The following is a 19,982-nucleotide window of genomic DNA, read 5'->3' on the forward strand; positions in this document are numbered from 1 at the left end:
TGAAAAATACAAGAGTCATACGAACAACAAAATTCTATATTTGACTAAAACAAAGCTCATTGTGAGGCAAATTTGTAAGAATTCACTATCACGTACAATTTTAAAAAAATCAGGACTTGGTTCATGACCATTGCCTGAAAGTTGAAAGAAAAAACTTTTTTTTCTCACCACAATGCTAAATTTTTATGGTTTCTAGGTTTCTTCTAGGGGATATTAAAGTCCCTGAGAATTCCCTGATTCAAAGCGATCGCATTCAAAATTTCGTTTTCAATTTCCCGTTCGAACGTTTCGCGGCATTTGAAAGTGGCTCCTTCTTCTAGTGGCGCCAGACGGCGACGCCCAGAAACAAGCCACCGCGACGCCCTCGCAAGTCGGAGGTTTCCATGCGATCTCTACGTTGTGGTTGGCACCTATCGCGATGTGACTTGTCAGCCTGACTGCAGGTGATGCAACTTGTAGTGCGTTAAGTGGACAGAGAGGCTTGCGGGAAGGGATGCCGGCGAAATCAAGCCAGTGTTCGGAATAGATTTCGGTGTGTACAGTGTCTCGATTTCCGTGAGCGCGTTCCTAGTGAAGTGTTGTATATCGATTGCTGTGAAAACGCCTAATGCCCGGCTAGGCAGCTGCAGTCACGGTGAATTTCCTACCGTCATCGACGTCCGTATTTAATTGCGGCTTATACACCGCAGATTTTTAACCCCGAGGATTCGTCTTTACTTCATAGGACTTTTACCATACCCAAGAGTTTTTCGACCCGTTCACTACTCGACCGTAGAAGACCCTTTCTGTCCGCCGAAATACTCTCACGTTTCAAGTATTTTTAGACAACTTGACCGTTTATCTTGGCCAAGGTCTCTAATAGCGTCGTCTCGCTCACCGCTGAATTAATTCGCCACGAATCAACCGACTTTCATTGAATCATTCTACGCAATCAACTACGTCTAGGGATCAACTCGATTTCACGCGTTTACTTACTCCGCCCGCCATACGTTGACAGCAGCTCTTCATAAACTTGTCAACGTATTCTTGTTGTCGTTGTTGTTATTTAATGATTGTTTCTTGTTTGATTAATCTGTCTAAGTTAGTGGACAACATCTGGTACATGAGCTAGTTCCAAAGACTGGTTAGTTAGTACCAAGCAACGAATCGGAAGTTACTTGGAACCAAAATAGGAGAGGATATGGTTCATGGTTGCAATCATACTTTCACGTTTACCGACATGGTTTAGGTAGAAGTAACCATTCGTTTCACGTACCCGTAACCACATTACTAGGGATACCAAAAAAGCTATTCTTATCTGATTACCCATATCTTGCGAGTAGATTAATTGATAAGTTACATATCGCGGCCGTTTTACTGCAGCATATACCTAATACAGACCGCAGATTTAATCTGCGATCTTTAATTGAACTTATTGACTGATATTCGAGTGGTACACGTCGCATATAGATATAGATATATTAATTATCGACCATGAAAATGAATGAATAGTTTTAGCCAGAGTAATAGTTATCGGGTCATTTTTGGAGGAACGGGTTATACGATCGGTGTTCCGCTTTGCGCGAATTTATTCTTGTAGTATACATTAAAATATGACGACGACTCGTTTTTACTCGGATTATCTCGTGACCAGCTGATTCACGTTGGTCCAGTGTGTACTCGTCGCTCGTATTCGGGGAGTGGATTCCGCATGCAAAATATGCGGCTCGATAGTCAAATTTAAAATAAACGGACGCTCTAGTCAATTTTTACCGACCGAGTAAAACTTCACTTGTTTTTGCTGTTGTCAGTTATTATGATCTGTGTAGCCTACGCACCACTGCAATTTCGAAAGAAAAAAAAAAAATATGTAAAACTTTTCTTTTTCACCCAAGAATAACGGAAGAAAATTTCATTTCTTCAATAAATGGTAATACGATAAATAGGAATACATTTAATGGCATTGTTATTGCGTACAATAAAAATTATCGTTCGAAATTGAGTGTACAATTACACTATACAGCTAATACAAATTTTGGCAATCAACGATGCATAGCCTATAATAATAGGCAAAATAAATTACATAAGTTGATAAATATTTTTGCTTATTATTTTTTGGGCGCGTCACCTGCATCGTGAAACAGAAACGTTTCCTCATGCTAATGCCAGACGGGCGAAAATAGATATATGAACTTTGTAATAAAGTAAGATCGTTACGAATCAGGCGTGCAGCCGACGCGACGCGTCTTTCATAGAGAATGTGGCACAATACAAGCGTTGTATTCGTCCTTGTTTGTAACGTTTCTCGACATCGATTTTACGCTGAATTATGCGTTAAAAATTTGCAGGTTAGGGAATTCACACGGCCGGGAGCGTATTACACACACCAGTGTACACCGTGAGCGATAAATGTCGTACCGACGGCGTTATACCGGGTGTAAAAACTCTCCTGCCACGGCACAGACACCGGTGCGAATCAATATTTTTGTACCGAAGTGTTCCTTCCTTACGGAGCCATTCTTGCTAAGACGACCGCGTGGCTACGTCAAAATTGTGCGGGAAGGCAATCTTGACATTCAATGAATCGGTGGTTAATATATGCGACTGACATTCATGGCGAACCTACGAACTTCCCGCTCGGAAAGAATATTATTAAATCAATTTTTTTGTCATTTATTTCAATTCTTGAGTAATTAGGAAACTACTCGACCGATCGAATTCAAAATCCAGTCATTTCTGTGCTAAGAGAGTTTAGTCCATTAAAATCTGTTGATTCATTCTCAAAGTATCGTCGGACAAAAATTCATAATACACACATCCAACGTCCAAATGGTGCGGTAACTTTTTTCAATTAATTTGAAATGGGTGGTTTTCAGGGGTAGTAAACGCATTATCGGTGTATATTGTGAATTTTTTATGGCAACTTAACCATTTTCTGCCGTCTAATCGCGTATTTGTCACAAACTGAAGAAATTTTTTTTTCTCGGATTCTTCTCCGATAATCTTGATAACTTCATCCTCGTCACAAACCGATAGAGGATGATTCTACAGATTTTTAAACGTGGAGATCTGTATTGAAAACTTTTTGTGTCTGGGGTGATAAAATAACTTCACTTATACAGGGTGAATTTCTAACGATTGAATGGTCCGTCGTCTGCTACAATTTAATGCGCATGCGCTACAATTCGAGCGCAGTTGTTTGCCAGGGTGACCAACCGCCATGACTATAACCTGAAAAATTTGAGAGTTTTCAATTCTTCTTATACCCAAAAACAAGTTTTGAATCAAGTAACAATGACGCCAAGAAATGTATTCCTGTGTAATTGAATTATTGTTTACTGTAGGAATGTATTTTCCTGGACTTATTTTCGCATGAAAGAAAAAAATTTTATAATATTTTTACTCAGCACTGCATGTAGAATTGCGCTGACTACGCCATTCTTATGTCAGTGCTGCGTAAGCTTCGATGATAGTAAAAACAGTGACATCTTACTCTGTCGGTAAAGACTGACTATAGCATCCTCTTAACCACAATTTCCTATTCCATAACATGCCGAAACGGGGGTCCTTTTATTCGCACCCAGGAGTTTGTCGTGAGAATTTCGTTTAAACTGGCTTCCTTCTCTTATTGCGCCACTCGATCCTCTTGTCAGTTAACTGAATTCCATTTCGTGTCGAAGGAAATAAATAAAATATAAACCTCAGGGAGCTGCTCTCAATACTTTATACAAATGATTTAGGCTAACGTCAGATTATATACCCTTTGATTAATTGTATGGTAAATAAGTAATACTTGGGGAGATTGTTTCAAATGAAATCAAATAGAAGACCAACTTATTTTTACAACGTAAAACTTGCTCTTTGCTATCACACTGGATGCAAATATTATTCTGGATCAGGTTGAAATGAGGAAAGATTATGAAATAGAAGGGGTGCAATATCGAATTTCGACAATCTGCAAAAATCGATTCTGTATTTTGATTTTCCATACATTATACATTTCCGTATTTCCATGAAATGGACTTTCGCGCTTTTTAACATTCGATGTATAACTTTGTAAACCTTCTATCTTAAGACTTTTTTTTAATTTTTTTTCTCCCAAACCATACTTTTTTGATACGTTAATATTTTGTAAATGGAAACCATCTCGTGTTGTAAAACTGTTGTTCAGTTTTCTTTGAACACTTCTTTCTTCCATACTGTCTCAAACCAGTTATAATAGGTTTTACTATAATGGATGTAATCATGTGAATTTGAAATTGCAGATGTAAATTTTCTGATGACAGATTTGAATTCAAACTTTAAGGAACTTTATTCTGAATCATTACAGTCGTACAAAAATTAATCGAGGCATACGCTGGCAAAGGCAGTTAATTTCAATTTAAACATGTCTTCGCGTAGGATGAACGATGCAGAGTGAAATGATGATCGTATATTTGGACGAAGCTGTAACCTGCGCCCATCGTTACAACGGCAACGTCAGAGCGTATTAATAAGTCAAGTAAAATAAATAAAGTAAAAATAAACTGTGCCGAAATCATGGATTTTACCAGACTATCTTCCTCATCGACATCGCGACAAACCGTCGGCTGAGATGAATCCGTTACCGCGTGTGCAATGATCTCTCATCAGAGAACTAACCGGGGACTATGTAATGCCTGGTTGAACCCCGTCTTCACGGGTAAAGTGCTGCGCGGAAGAGGTTGGCTCTGAAGAAAACGTTAGCTTAGGGTAGCGATGAGTGGAGAGACGGATACCTTGGAACTCGAGGTTTTCGAGGTTGGTACAAAATGACACGAGTCAGGATTCATGTTGTCATTCATTCTCGAGACCCAGAGACCTTTTACTTCCCTTTTGATAGGCTGCTTCAATCTAAGAAAATTTACTTTTCAAAATGGGATATCGGTTCAGATTGTCTGTAAGGTACCTTCGCCCTTCATTGAATAAGGAAAGATGCACTTTTTTCTAATACAGTAAATTATCACGACATTGAAATGAAAATTTTATGGATTGTATGTTATGCATGGTGTCGTAGGATCATTTTGGAGTAACATCACCTCTCTAGTATGATAATTTTTTCAGCTGACTTTTGTAGAACAATACTGAGAAATCATTCTCTTACAATCAGTTATAACATTAATGTTTTTGAGGTCACATCATGGACAATAATTCCCTTTGAATTCATCTCCGATACTTTTCTTTCTCCTCGTTGAACGTTGGTTGCGGTGACAGAATGGCGCGTAAATTTTACGTCTCACCGAAGTGGTGAATTAAGAAGGTTGATTGGCCAACAATCGATACTTGTTACTAATTTTATTACCAGATATTCGTAAAACAAGTACTTACCGAATTATTTTTTCTTTAAAGATACAAAAATAGAACATAATATTGGAATTATAAGCAGAAGTTTGGATACTGAGGCTTTATTCCAAATCGCTTTCAAATTGTTCAAAATCTGGTGTTATAATAGATTTATCTGATTTAGACTCTATAATCTAAGCTCATTTTTCATTGAGAATAATGTTTGTCATAAAATCACTTCATTTTATTAAGTAGTCAATTTAATATTGCCATTTGTTGATCACATTCTATATCGGTGCAATGTTGTAGAATTGAATATTCAACGATGCTATAACATGTTGAAAAACAGGGTTTCAATAAATTTCTAAAAAATAGTCTTCTTAACGAAGCAAGCTATCGGAGTGTGAAATCAGACGAATTTACCAGATTCTTCATTACTTTGAAACGAATTGAATTGATGCATCGTCTTCTAAGCTTTTGTTTACAGTTCCAGTATTTCCCGTTTTTAAATTCTTTAAGATATCTACAGCCTTATACGGTTATAATAATTTGATAAACAATTTATGTACAACTATCTCATGTTGTTAACATAATGAAGGGTTTACAATTAAAGTTCAAAATTTAAATATTATTTCTTTTCTTCAGTTACGTATGTTACTAGATCAGTTTCAGTGACAATTTGTGAGTTTTTGTTCTATCATGTTTTTGTTTCACTGCTTTTTCGACTTGAGATTTATATACTAACTGCACACTCGATTTTTTTAACCTAAATTTAAAATATTCAATTTGATATACTTCCACTTGAGGAGACACGATGCGAGTGAAACTCGAAACTTTTTCGATTTACGTGAAATTTATACTTTCAATTAAGTTTCATAAAACAATTATTTTTTTATTTGCCTAGATTGGTTGTAATGTTTAGTAAGTTGGTATTCAGTTACGTTGAAAATTAACGTTATTAAGAAAGTTTGTTTTTTTATTCTCCCATAAAAATTTGATTTCAATTTACAGCTGTTGTGATAGTCTAAAAATAATAAAATTTCCTTGAAAATTTGCAATTTTGTAGACAGCCGAGATTTCTTTGTATTCGCGAATTTCATTTGCCAGTGCTGCTTGCACATAACTGAATTACATGTTTGTTGCCTTTCGTCCTTGATCAAGGTGCCATTTCGAACTACGCTAAACGTTCCAAAATATTTGAGTTTTAATACTTGAACATAAACTTCAATCTGAATTACTATCTGAGATTATCTGAAATTTAGGAAAAAATAAAATCGTCGTAAAGGAAAAGATACGTAGTTTGTAATACTTTTTAAAATTTTTCTGAAGCCACGAAACTGCTATTCTTTTTTTTAATATCTCGTTACATCAGCGTTACTGAATTCCGCTTCAGTACTAATTAATTCCATTTTTTCATAGCCCTAATAATAATCGTGCCGAAAAAGAATTCGCAGAATTATGCAACGACCCAATCCAAGACGATGGAATATTTTTAACCCAATTTTGGGATTTTCCTCAATGTCCTGATAATTTTTATCGAGAATTAACAGCTTGTTCGCGAAATTTTACGATCTATCAACTGTCTTGCGCCTGCGTTAAATCTCAAATCTTCACCAACGTTTACTATCCGTATACAAAATTGAGCAGCCAAAGGGAGGGAAGAGGAGGTCGTGAGTGTATAATTAACTACTGGGTCTTTGATTGAAGTAGGAAAATTGTAGCTGAGTTTCTCCAAGCTCGAGTACAATATCCTAAACGTTTTGAGCATTGTGCACATATATATTTGGACGTATCAAAGGCATGACATGTTAATCCAAAATGTGATTGGAAGATATACCCTCTCGACCATGCATTTATTTTCTTCGAAATCAGGTTGGCAACACTCACACGCTTAGTATTGCTGATTTAAAAAACGGGCAAATGCAGTAATTGAACTTGATTATTCGAGTCTACGATGTTTAGAATTATTTATAGAACAAGGGACTAAGGTTCTATGGTTTAAATTGAAATGCATTTAAATACTTCTAATGTTGAAAGTATTTCCTGCTCTAGGTTTCATTTCTTCATGTTTTTTCGCGAAATGCAAATCATCGAACCATGTTTTAATTTCGACCTTCTTCATAAAGAATTTAGATGTTTGAAATAATAAGTTAAGTTTCTTATCTTTTCTATTTTGTAAATACGGCGTTGAATATCAATTTAGAAATGTATGTTTTCAAACTAAAATGTGTAGAAAATAAATTTCAAGCAATACATCTGTCTTAAATTCGAACATTGAAAGTCAAAGCGAATATAAGTAACGCTTTGCATCACCTTGCAACCACCAGCATTAGAAGTACGTAAGAGAAATTTAGTTTCAACCGAAAAGATTATTTGAACTACAAAGGATTCAAATTATTTCTAATTTTCGTGTAAGGTTAGAATCGGCAATTTTTTATTATACATGTGTTAGTTTTCTTGATAAATATTGAACGAAAAAGAGCGTCGCTAACCTGATTTCGGAGGAAATAAATGGATACTTGAGATATCGTCTTTTCCGGTCAAAATTTGAGATCGCGTCTTTTTTAGTCGCATTTTCAGATTCAGCTTTTTGAGATAACGATATAGTATAATATGCCTCTGATGCGTTTACGTGTGATGGTCGAGGGATTGACCACACTTGAAATCTAGTATAAACCACGGATGAAATTTTCTGCCATTAAAATTCATGTAATATTATGTGAAATCGTTGAAATCTTTGAGATAATATGAAATCCATCAAATCCTTCGAAATCTTTGCAAACCTCTTAAATCCTCTGAACTGATAAATGGAAATCATCCATCAAAACCTATCAGATATCTATCTGTAAAATATTTGAAAACACTTGAAACCCATAAAATGCTTTGAAATTTATTAACATTCCGTGAAATTTTGTAAAATCATTCGAAACATCTGGCATCTTTCGAATGACTTGAAACCTCTGAAATCGAATGAAATAACGTAAATTACTTGCAAATCGTGTAATATTAAAATCTGATATGTATTTAAAGTGAAGATTGGTTTAGTCCCTCCTCGATCCAGATATAGCTGTACACATCAGGGTATCAAACCATCGTTATAATTTTCCGAGCACATCCTTTCAGCCGAGACGACGTCGGTCGCACGTCTCGGTCATGATATCAGTCCTCGAATCGCATTATTCTTTGTCGTTCTTACCTCCCTCGTCGAAGGTGAGGGATGTCAGTGTCGGTGACTGCGGTGACGCGAAAACGGGCAACGACGTCGGGACGCCGGATCCTGACGATGAACGGGGCTGCGAACGAAGGAAGAAGAGAAGACGGCGACGAACGAAGGGTAAACAGCAGACCCCAACGCCCCACATTATCGTGAATCTCCCCTCGTCATCCGACGAGGTCGAACCAGCCGGTGAATGTTCAAAGAGAGATAGCTCGAGCAGTCTGGGAGGCACCAAGCACACATCCTTAAGAGAGTCTCTCCTTACTGTTCTCGGGAAGCTCGCCGTCTGGAGAGGAACGGCCAGGTATCGCCAAACGCCAACGTCTTCTTCAGTGCCCCCAAACACGCCGCCTGCCACCGAGTGCATCGGCCGAAGTTCCGCATTTTTTTCTAGCGGTGAGTCAGGAAGAGTCGATAACCGGTTGTCGGAAGCCAACCTAACCTGTCCGAGTAACTTCCGTCTTGCCACATCCATTACTTACACCCTGTTTTCGGACTGTTACTTTGCAATGCGTCATCTGGTGGAAAATGATGAAAATAATGTAACCAGACTGACAGCTAACCTATACGTACGTTGGTAGCATGTTTTTTCGCGTTTGGTTGGTAGTAGCATAGGTACTTATATTACTGTTTTGGTTTCATTAACTCATGTGAAACGACAGTAATGTGTAACCCTAAGAATTAGGATTTGTCTTCATTAAAACTAAAAACTTAGGTTATGTGGTGATAAAATGGCGCCGACAACCAGCCTATGACGTCATGAAGACATTATCCAATAGTAAACGTGATGACAACGCTCGCTGGTTGTCAATTGTCAAAGTTCAGACAGATCATTCTACACTGAATGGTCAATATACAAAATGCGTTCAAGATTCTGAATGATCAAGACTCCGAACGTTACCAACCTCCACGTATTCAATAAACGCTTCACGACATATTACGCGGAGGTTATAGTAAATCGTTCGTCTTTTTTTTAAGCAGTTGGAATTTTGACCGGCGCCCATGTTTTTCGACATTCATACGACATGTGTATAATTCGTCTTCCTTTGTTGTTCTGCCTGTTTTTTCAAAAGACGCGCAATTCCTTGAATATTGCCAATCTTTCATCCGGATTTTCCTCGCCGACCAAACGCCTTGAGAATTTCTGCTGTCCTGCCTTGAATTTGTGCCCTACGTATCTAATTACGGTAGCCCTTAATATTAGTAAAAAAAAAAAAAAATATTCTCGCATTCCTTAAATTGATTCGATATACTAAGAAATGATTTTTAAACGTGAAATCCGCTCTTACTTTTAATATTAAACCGTACCTCAAAGGCTCTTTCAAGGTGTTAAAATAGGTTAGGAGCGATTATCAAGGTGAAAAATTTGAAAAAAATTAGTTTCACCTAGTTTTTCCTGCGAAAATTAATGCAATTATCCGTATTTCGATAGTATACGAATAGATAGAAAAATAATCGGATCAAAAAACCACAACGCTATATTGGCAATAGTTATGTTCGGAGATGTTACATTAATTTCTAGCTTATTTTTGTAGAAGTTTCACCTTTTTATCTCATTAAAAACTTTCCTTAAAACATTCTTTATTTCTGCTTCTTAAATTCTAATCAAATAATCTCTCATTTTATCTAATTTAAATTAAAAACGATTATTTTATATTGAATATTGTCAATTAATTGCAATAAATTTTTTAAGGATTCTTATTGACGTAACAAAAGATTTATTCAAAATAAAAGAAGAATATCAAAAATCTTTTATTGCCGTCTCTCTTTTTTGTTTAGCGAAACTAAAACTCCTTGAAAGGGCCTTTGGGGCACGGATTAATATTAAAATTAAGATCGGATTTCACGTTCAAAAATCATTTTTTAATTTTTCAAGTCCATTTAACAGGTGAGAGCAAAAAAATTTTACAGGTAAGCTTCATCGGCTGATCGTTGTATTGAGTGTATTTATTTGTCAATTTGAACAAAAGTATACAAGTATTACGATTATCGTTTAAAAAACACGAAGGTGCTTAATGATACACGTAATGCTTGCGTACACAGTCCCGTGGCTTCTAGACACGGTGAATGAAAGAGCGATGCAGGTTGCGAATCAATACGTTTCTTTTTTCTTCTTTTTTTTCAACAGACTGCTCTTGTAGTGTGTAATTGACGAAAGCTGTTTTTTAGCCATTGCCTCTGAGACCGTTGCGTATGATATAACTCTTTGGTTGTAAATAAAAATCGATCGGTAAGACAAAAGTTCGGATCTATCTATACTACGGTGTTTTTCATTTGAAAATTTGTCGATCTTTCTACGAGTGCGTGCAATAAATGCTGGCTGCCTCGTGTGGAAAGAATCCTCGTGAGAAACTGAACATTGTAGCACTAGTTGCGAAAACGATTTTTCTAGAAAACTTGACTTTAACACGTATAATATTTTTCCTTTTCTATTTTACAAAAAAAAAAAAAAAAAAAGCATTGCGGCCCACAAAGATCGTCTAAAACGCGTTACAGAGAAATTCCGATATCAGGATTGCCATTCTTCTGGAAAACCTGGAATTCTAAGGAAATTCTATTTGGCATGGAAAAGTCAGGGAATTCAGTACAATAACGGGTGTCTCAAATTTCACGCAGGAAGTAAATTTGATGGAAAACACAGGCTTAAAATTATAATTAGAAAACTGTAAACTTTTTATTCATTCATAAAGTATACAGTATGGGGTCATGTATATGCAATAGCATATCGGGCAAATTTTCTATGACCGTTTTGCACAAATGTGCCTGAATTTCGGGATATGACAAACCAGTTTGTTGTGCCTAAATTTCTAAATATGGATTTGGATGATACGTGGTTCCAACATGACAGACAATGCCACATGCCATGCAGCCCGACAAACAATTCAATTACTCGATGAGTCATTTCCTGGTCGTGTAATTTCCCGTTTTGGTAATCAGAATTGGCCGCCAAAATCATGCGATTTAACGCGGTTGGACTTTTTGGGGAAGGGGGTCTTGAGGTCTAAAGTTTATGCCAACAAGATCACGACCACCCATGTCTTCAAGGAGGAAATTGATTCCTTTATCAACGAAATTCAGTCGCACTTGTGCGAAACGGTGATGAAAAATTTGAACAATAAGTATAGTTTATACTTTGAGAATCGATCAAAAAAAAAAAAAAATTATTCTGAATTAGAAACTTGTGTTTTCACAAAAAATATATTTCTGAAAACGCGATCTTTGCTCCGATTTCAATTATGAAAACTCTACGTAGAGAACTCAATTTTTAAAACTCTGATAGTTTTACGAACATTTTTGAAAAATAGTGTAAAGAAAGTTAGCTGAATGCCAAAAAATTCTATATCAGTATTTCTCTGTAACGCGCTTTCGATAAACCTTTTCGCACAATATCAATTTTTTTTTGTAATATACAAAAGAGATAATACGTGTCACACTGGTGCTAATTTCCTTTTTTCACTTTTCTAGAGAAATCGTTTCGCACAGCCCAAAACTAGTGCTACAGTGCTCGTTTTTTTTTTTTTTTTTTTTTTTTTTTTTGGACCAGAGGCAAGCATTTTTTGCATCCACCTGTAAGAAAATCGAAAACTTTTTGAATGTGGAATAGAACTTTAACGATATTACTTAAATTAAATGTAACATAGCTTGTAATTATAATCATATAGATATATCAATTATAACGATACGCTCCGTGCGTCCGTATATTATACCTGAGCAATATCATTTTCCGATATCCATTTCCACGAATCTAACAACGCTACGTGGTTCTTGAATGTCCTTCCTGCATATTTCACGGCTCTGTCTTTGTTATAAGAAGTGCCTTTAAGTCAGTAACACGAAAGCTTTCCTTTGCCCGTGTTATTTATTCAATCTTTTACTATATATATGTATACTAACTGAACGACAATGCTCTGCAATTGTATATAAGTTGCGGTTATCACTTTCTATTTCTACTTTTTTCTTCTTCGTATATATATATTTCTTCATAGCTAATATTTTTTCCCGTGCCTACGTATGTTTGTTATTTATTATCCATTGGGCGATGTAATAAACCGAAATATCGAATACAGTGAAACTGAGTTAAACGGTTTTCAAGGGATATGAAAATATTGACGTATAAGTGAGAATAACGTTGAAATAAAAACCTTAAATATTTTAACCCTTCATCATTGAAAAATTAACATCTTACGATTTTTAGTGGTTTTATGGTTTTGACCCAGTTTTGTAAGCAGAAATTTCCACGACCAAGAAAATTTAACGCATAAACGAGAAAAATGTACAAGTGCGAAACGTATAACTGAGGTTTTACTATAATCAACTTTTCTCTTTTTTCTTTTTTTGAGGGCCAAAACGTGCTTCCTACGTGATTTTAGAATTTTTTACTTAATCGAGACGTTTTTTCGGTGGGTCATGTATAAGGCACTCCGTTTACTAAAGATCGTGCTTAAAAATGGACATGATTTTTACCGAAAACAAATTTAACATCTATCCCAAGTATCGGTTAAAAAAGTCTCATTTTCAAAATAATTAATACAAATAAAAGTTGCAGGTTTTGCGTGTGTTGTATGGAGCTGTAACTTCAAAAAGACTTTAATGTAATCTCAACATAACGAATTTAAAACAAATTGTTTATACGGTATAATAAAAACTATATTCAGGAATTGTTTAAAATTGACTCTCAACGTCCAGGCTTCGTATTGAGAGATTCCAAGTTTACTGTTAGACTCGACGTAATGAATTCTTATGAATAATTGACCATAAATAACAAAGAATTTCTTAATAGAATCGAATTCCATTCAGCGTATAGTTCAATAAATTGAATAGCCCATAATAGAATTGAATTGCAATTTTCTTCTTTACATCTGTGAATCATATGAAAAATGAAGAGGTTACTGTTGTGATATTATAATTTGGTAAAATAGGAATTTTCGTATATTCCACAATTTTTAAAGTATATGTGAAAAAGGAAAAAACAAATAAAACCTATCGAAATAGATGATTATACAATAAAATCTGCGACGAATTTGATACCTTATTTGGATTTTTTACCCCCATACTATGTGCATGCAGACAGTCAAATGCACGATAAGATGATTGATCTTTATCTCATTGAAATTGAAATTGAAATGAAAACAACAGGCTTCAGATGTACTGTGTTTTTTCAACTTTATAATGTGCTTATTGGTATCTAAGTTGCGTTTTTCAATGTTTCAGAGACGGAGAGGAGAATTCGCGCGAACAATCGGGAGTATAACTCACAATTCCACTACGCGGTAAGAATTTATCGAATTTCCTACAGATATTCATTTCGTGACATTCCCCACAGAAAATTTCGACTGTACTGTCGGAGTATTGGAGTACTAGAGTTCAACTCTAAAATTCATGTGCCTGAAATTTCGATCGATCTCGTCATTGCTGGAGTATTACTTTACTATTGGAGTACTATACAAAATTCGATTAGATTCTTTTACCCTTGCAGATAGGATTTGGTAAATGGGTCCTTTCGTTATTACTGAACAAATTTGTACCGTGGGACCAGCGGTCAAAATCGCCATCTTATCAGGTGATAGTACACGTCGAAAAGAGAAATCTTGATTAGTGTGTGGAGTTTTTGGGGTCACTAAAAACGAATCTGGAATCAGATTTTCGAAATTCAAGATGGCTTTAATTTTAGTGTCCCATTTAATTAACATGAGAAATTTTTTTTCACTTTATTAAAATTGAATTTACATATAATTTACGCAATTTTTTTTTACGACAAACCATTGTATATTCGTAAAGTTGAATCTTTGAGCTTTCCAAAATTCTATATCAAAGTGTGGTTTTCGTAACTAAAAGGCCAGTTACAGCCATATAAAATTACTAAATTTCGGAATATAGAGAAATTGGTTGTAACAATTTTTTACTTGCATAATTTCTCAAAAGTTTTACCGTAACTAATTGTAATTAGTGTATTTTTATGCATTACAAGTTTTAAAAATGGTTGTCAGTACGCAGTGTAGCTGGCAGCACTTATGATATCTAGATCACCTGGTACGGTTGTCAAATCGTCAGTATACTTTTAATACATGTCTTCAAAAAACGTCAAGTCCACATAGTATTTTTTTGACCTCTGTAAATTTAGAAGTTTCGACAGAGACTCTAGTGAATTCAGATTTAAGTGAAGAACCAAATAACGATTGCACGGGTACTTACAATATGATTTCTTTGATATTCTACAGATTCTAATTTATGGAATTCTTTCTAGATTTGAATTTTAGAATTGAAAAAAATGCATAAACTACATGTTAATTCAATTTTATTAGAAAAAAAAAAGAAAATTTCCCATGTTAATTAAATGGGAAACTAAAATTAAAAGAGCGACCTCTTAGAGTTGAGCCACAGCGCCCATCTTTGGTAAGGATTTTTTTCATATTAAATAGAAACATTTGAGAGGGTAAGAGCGAAAGAAAAACATTAAAAAAAATTTTTGACGCACCCTTTACGTCACTATACAGGGTGGGCCAAAAAAAAAAACGGACCATTTAAAACGTGAATAAAATCCGAGCTCGTCTACCGATTTAAAAATTTTTTTTCTCGAAACTAGAAGATTGAACCTTTCCTTTCGCATATTTAAAAATCCGAAAAATCTTTATTCTTTGCTACAATACGCACTCTTAAAAAACGGGTGTTGAAAGAGTCGCTGAAAGGATGAAAGAAATTGATATTAAAGAATATTCAACTTAATTTTCATATTGAATTGAGAATAATATTTTAGTTTGAAGCAAAAAAATTTTCTGAATATTGGTCCGGAAGTTTGGATTTTTATCACGATTTCAATCGGTCCCGTTCTTTTGTAGCCCACCCTGTATATAAGCACTTGCTTGCCGTTTACATACAATCAAATATTCTATCGTCATGTACAACTTATTAAATGTATGTACGTTACATTCCACTTGTAAGTGACTTGACCGAAACCCTAAGTTTTTCAAAACCGATTCAAATTTTATGAAATATTTTTGTCGGTTGATATGAGTATACGTGATTTTTTTTGTTGATTTTTATTCGAAAACGACGAAATATTAACAGATGATAGAATATATGATACATGCGAATATCAAAAATGTTCGTGTTTCAAAGTATAATCTGAAAAATAAATACTATCAAAAAAAAAGGTCAGGAACGAAAAAGTTTCGGCTTTGAATAAATTTTGAAATTGTAACATGTAACAAAACATAGAGGCCCCTAGAAGAACTTGGTAAAAGAAACTCTGGTTTCTTAGATCTCGCGGAAACCTTACGTTTTTTCACTCGAAATTTCAGAGAATACACTTTTTGGTACTCCAATAATTCGCTAGTAATACTTCACAAGGGTAGTAGCTATCTACGCACTATTCGATTTCCGCATTCTGCATTACTGGATACTAGCAGTATTTTTCTGATTGGAATTTTCGATAAGATATCAGAGGCTCTTATCATGATCCTAGAAAAATAGTATGCAATGGAGAAATCAATTGAATGAGAATAAAAAATACTGTGTAATACGAATTTGAAATTTGTAATTGTAGCATAACCGAGCAATAAAGCCAATCATTATTTCACAATTTTATAATGAATTTATATAAGGCGTTACGGTTACAGGATAAGTGTAAGCTTTGCTTCATTCAAAGTGAAGAAAAAATGACCGCATACTATGTTTCTACAAAATTGAAAATTGTGGAATAACGATAAAAAAAAAAAAATCGTGCCAACATTATTAACAATAACATACCTTCTTCCTGTAGTATTATCCTGTAACGTCTTACCACTATCTAGTGTCAGTATTTATTCTCACTATGGAGTTAAATTGGACATGAGAGCATGTCGAAAGGAAACGGTGAAACTTAGCAGTTTAAACATGCAATTGTGCATGCACGAGCTTTGTCGAATTTTCATGCAGGCTGTCCATCTCAAGTCTTCACCGGTCAAACACAGCTTACGGATGTTATATACATGACGTGGTTTTTTTTCAGGCCAAGTATATTTCAAGTTGCTGTTGTAGTGATTTGGAAAAACTTGGCAAACCTTTATTATTAACTAACGGATGACTGATAACTGCGACAAGTAATCATAACAACATAATTTTATTTCTCAACGTGTCTCGGGAGAGTGTGACATCTCATGCCCTGTTTTGTGCAAGTTCCATCCTGTCCGCTAAGTTTCACCGTTTGTTCTCAGTTTAAAAATGAGAGATAACAATCTCAATAAATTATAATTCGATAAACTTCTTGATCTTCAGACAAATAATAGCAACTTTATTTTCAACAGAACAACTACATTAAGACGTCCAAGTATTCAGTTCTGACGTTTCTCCCGCTGAATCTGTTAGAGCAGTTCCAGCGGCTAGCTAATTTTTACTTCCTGTGCTTGCTGGTGCTTCAAGTGATTCCTGCTATATCTTCACTTACCCCTATCACCACAGCCATACCTTTGATTGGAGTGCTTATGCTCACCGCCGTGAAGGATGCCTACGATGACTTTGTGAGTATTAATTTGTGCATTGTATAAAAGAAAGTGTTAAATGTAGAATATGATCAGCTGGGTGCGAAAGCTTTCCTGCATTCTCAAAATAAATCATTTGTAATGAATCCTGACACCTTAATGAATTTTATGATATATTTTCTCACAGCAACGACATACAAGTGATTCACAAGTCAATAACAGGCGGTCACAGGCTTTAAGGGACAGAAGTTTACGAGAAGAGAAATGGGCCCAGGTCCAGGTCGGAGACGTAATTAGGATGGAAAACGATCAATTTGTTGCTGCCGATGTCCTGCTGCTATCGACCAGTGAACCAAACGGCCTGTGTTACATAGAGACTGCAGAATTAGATGGGTTAGTTGCGTAAATATTCAACTGTTAAATCACTAAATAATTAGCCTGTCAGTCGCTTGCACACTGTTTAATGACGTAATTAGTAAAATGTATTCGGGTAATGTTTTTCATTGAAAATGTTTTATTTCTTCTGATATCTTTTGCCTAGAGAAACAAACCTGAAGTGCCGGCAGTGCTTAATAGAAACTGCTGAAATGATGGACAACAACGACTTAATTGGCCAGTTTGATGGTGAGATTGTATGTGAAACTCCAAACAATCTGCTAAATAAGTTTGAAGGCACGCTTCTTTGGAGAGGCAAAAGGTATAGTGATTGGATTTTTTGAACCAAGATTTCTAGTTATAAAACTTAAAAATTACCGTAATAGAATCAATCGCGCCTCATATCTTCTTTTTCCAATAATAGTGATGATTAGAGAATAACTGTACCCAGACGGCCTCTAAGACATTTGTGACAATCTAATTGTAATAAAAATACACGATAAGCTAATTTAGTCCTAGAGATCTCATAAACTTCGATAGAATATTCTATTAGGTAAGAATTGAGTAAATGAAATGAAAATACAAGCGAAATAGAAATGTTACTTTCAAACGAAACACAATTACATCTTGAACATTCAGACCTGTGATTTCTCGATTGTAAATCGTACAAAAAGAAAATAAAAATTATTTAACTTAAGTTATGACTTTGAATATCAATGAAATAATGAATATATTGTTAAACTGAGATTTTTGCTTCTAGATACTCACTGGACAATGACAAAGTGATCCTAAGGGGTTGCGTATTGCGTAACACCCAGTGGTGTTACGGGGTTGTAATCTTTGCTGGCAAAGATACGAAACTCATGCAGAACTCAGGGAAGACCAAGTTCAAGAGAACCTCGATAGATAGACTGCTGAATCTTCTGATCATTGGAATAGTGTTTTTTTTGTTATCGTTGTGTCTATTTTGTATGATTGGTTGTGGAATTTGGGAAAGCCTAGTAGGACGCCATTTTCAAGTTTACCTGCCTTGGGACTCGCTTGTGCCCAGTGAGCCTTTGGGTGGTGCAACAGTAATCGCGTTGCTAGTTTTCTTCTCATACGCGATAGTCTTGAACACAGTGGTACCCATCAGCTTATACGTTAGTGTTGAAGTGATTAGATTTGTTCAATCGTTCTTAATTAATTGGGATGAAGAAATGTACTACGAGCCAACAAATACGCACGCCAAAGCTAGGACCACAACCCTAAATGAAGAGCTTGGTCAGATAGAATATATATTTTCAGACAAAACGGGTACGTTAACGCAAAACATAATGACTTTTAACAAGTGTTCAGTAGCTGGCAAGTGCTATGGGGATATTGTCGACGAGACAACTGGAGAAATTATCGAGCTGAGTGAAGTGAGTTATTTTTCTCTTTTCACCTTTTGTACAAGTCGCAGTTTCGCATCATTCCATTAGTCGATAGACACCTTGCTTACGTTCGCATTTTTGTTGCTTTTGAATATTTTCCCTCATTGTACAGTTTAGAATAAAAACAAACACGTTTCATAGGTACGGAAATAATATTAAACTTTTACATGATTCTTCTACCACGAATCTGATTGATAGAAAAACATTTACACTTTCTTGACGGTTTTTATGCTAGAAAGCTACCGATAAAAATAAAAGTTAATGCGGAATATTTACATGCTTCGTAAAGGTCTTTATTTGATCGGTGTAAAAAAGATTATTTCAAAACTGCAGACAATATTTAGACTATCTACATGTCGCGAATGTAGAAAGTTGTACACAATCTTAATTTATGAAATAACTATACCAATTAATTTATTATGATGTTTTCAAATTGGCACTATGTACAAATCGAGCTGAATGCCAGTAAAGTTTTGAAGTCAAAGTTACTTTGCACATTTGCATCACAGACAATTCGAAACTGCTCGGTATTGCATGGCAACAAAGCTAGTGTCATGTCTACACTTAACATACATGGGCCGTTCCATATAAGATGAATTAGTAGAGTCCTAGACGTTTTGAAAAATAATTCAAGTCGTTAGTTTTTAAGAGGGGAACTACCGTCTGGTTAATCGAAAAAAAATACCTGAGATCCAACTGATTCTTCCAACATGGAATAGCCGGTATATAATATACAAACATGCACATATCTTGGTAGTTTCATTGAAGAACTCGGCACTAAAAGAGCTCTCTTACTTACCTTTGAAGTCTGGTTCAAGTATTTCAAATCCAATCAAATAATACCTCATATCCATTGGAACTTCATATTCAAGACCAACTTTCTAATCAAATAACCGTAAGGAAAGAAAAAAACCATTAGTGTGTTGATGTTTTTATTAATATATGTGAGATAAAGTAAATTAGAGTATCCCTAGAAGTGTTTTGGCTGCCGAGGTCTCCAATTGACTTTGCATTTTGTGCATATTATTTAGCATGTGTGTGCTGCATGTAGACAGATAGAGCTGTGCAGACCCCAAGACTGCAATGGAGCAATGGACAAGAACTCGTTCGGCCAATTTATTCGCCTCTTAATGGCGTTAACGCACGACTTCTGGATCAAGCTGACAGAATATCGAGCACAACCCCGGAACCCGTTATCAACGGTCAACCTAGAACTGCACCTTCTACTTCAGTATGCAT

The 19,982-nt window shown here is 35.4% G+C and overlaps 1 protein-coding gene across 4 annotated transcripts in view; it reads left to right on the forward strand.

Moving 5' to 3' along the window:
* The first annotated feature begins 388 nt into the window (after positions 1–388).
* The window catches only part of LOC124406945 (probable phospholipid-transporting ATPase IM), a 33,143-nt gene continuing 13,549 nt past the window's right edge, over positions 389–19,982 (forward strand). Inside the window, exons 1-9 of one of the 4 annotated variants that reach the window (XM_046882668.1) lie at positions 389–634; positions 4,245–4,758; positions 8,491–8,893; positions 13,709–13,767; positions 16,780–16,992; positions 17,141–17,346; positions 17,495–17,650; positions 18,089–18,731; positions 19,795–19,974. In XM_046882668.1, the coding sequence (XP_046738624.1) occupies positions 4,717–4,758; positions 8,491–8,893; positions 13,709–13,767; positions 16,780–16,992; positions 17,141–17,346; positions 17,495–17,650; positions 18,089–18,731; positions 19,795–19,974 (1,902 nt within the window). In that variant the 5' untranslated portion in view covers positions 389–634; positions 4,245–4,716. Of the gene's footprint in view, positions 635–821; positions 852–4,222; positions 4,759–8,490; positions 8,894–13,708; positions 13,768–16,779; positions 16,993–17,140; positions 17,347–17,494; positions 17,651–18,088; positions 18,732–19,794; positions 19,975–19,982 lie in introns of those variants that run through there. The other 3 variants (XM_046882671.1, XM_046882672.1, XM_046882669.1) reach the window with 3 other exon arrangements.

This window comes from Diprion similis, chromosome 6 (genome assembly GCF_021155765.1).
Source record: "Diprion similis isolate iyDipSimi1 chromosome 6, iyDipSimi1.1, whole genome shotgun sequence".
Lineage (NCBI taxonomy): Eukaryota > Metazoa > Arthropoda > Insecta > Hymenoptera > Diprionidae > Diprion > Diprion similis.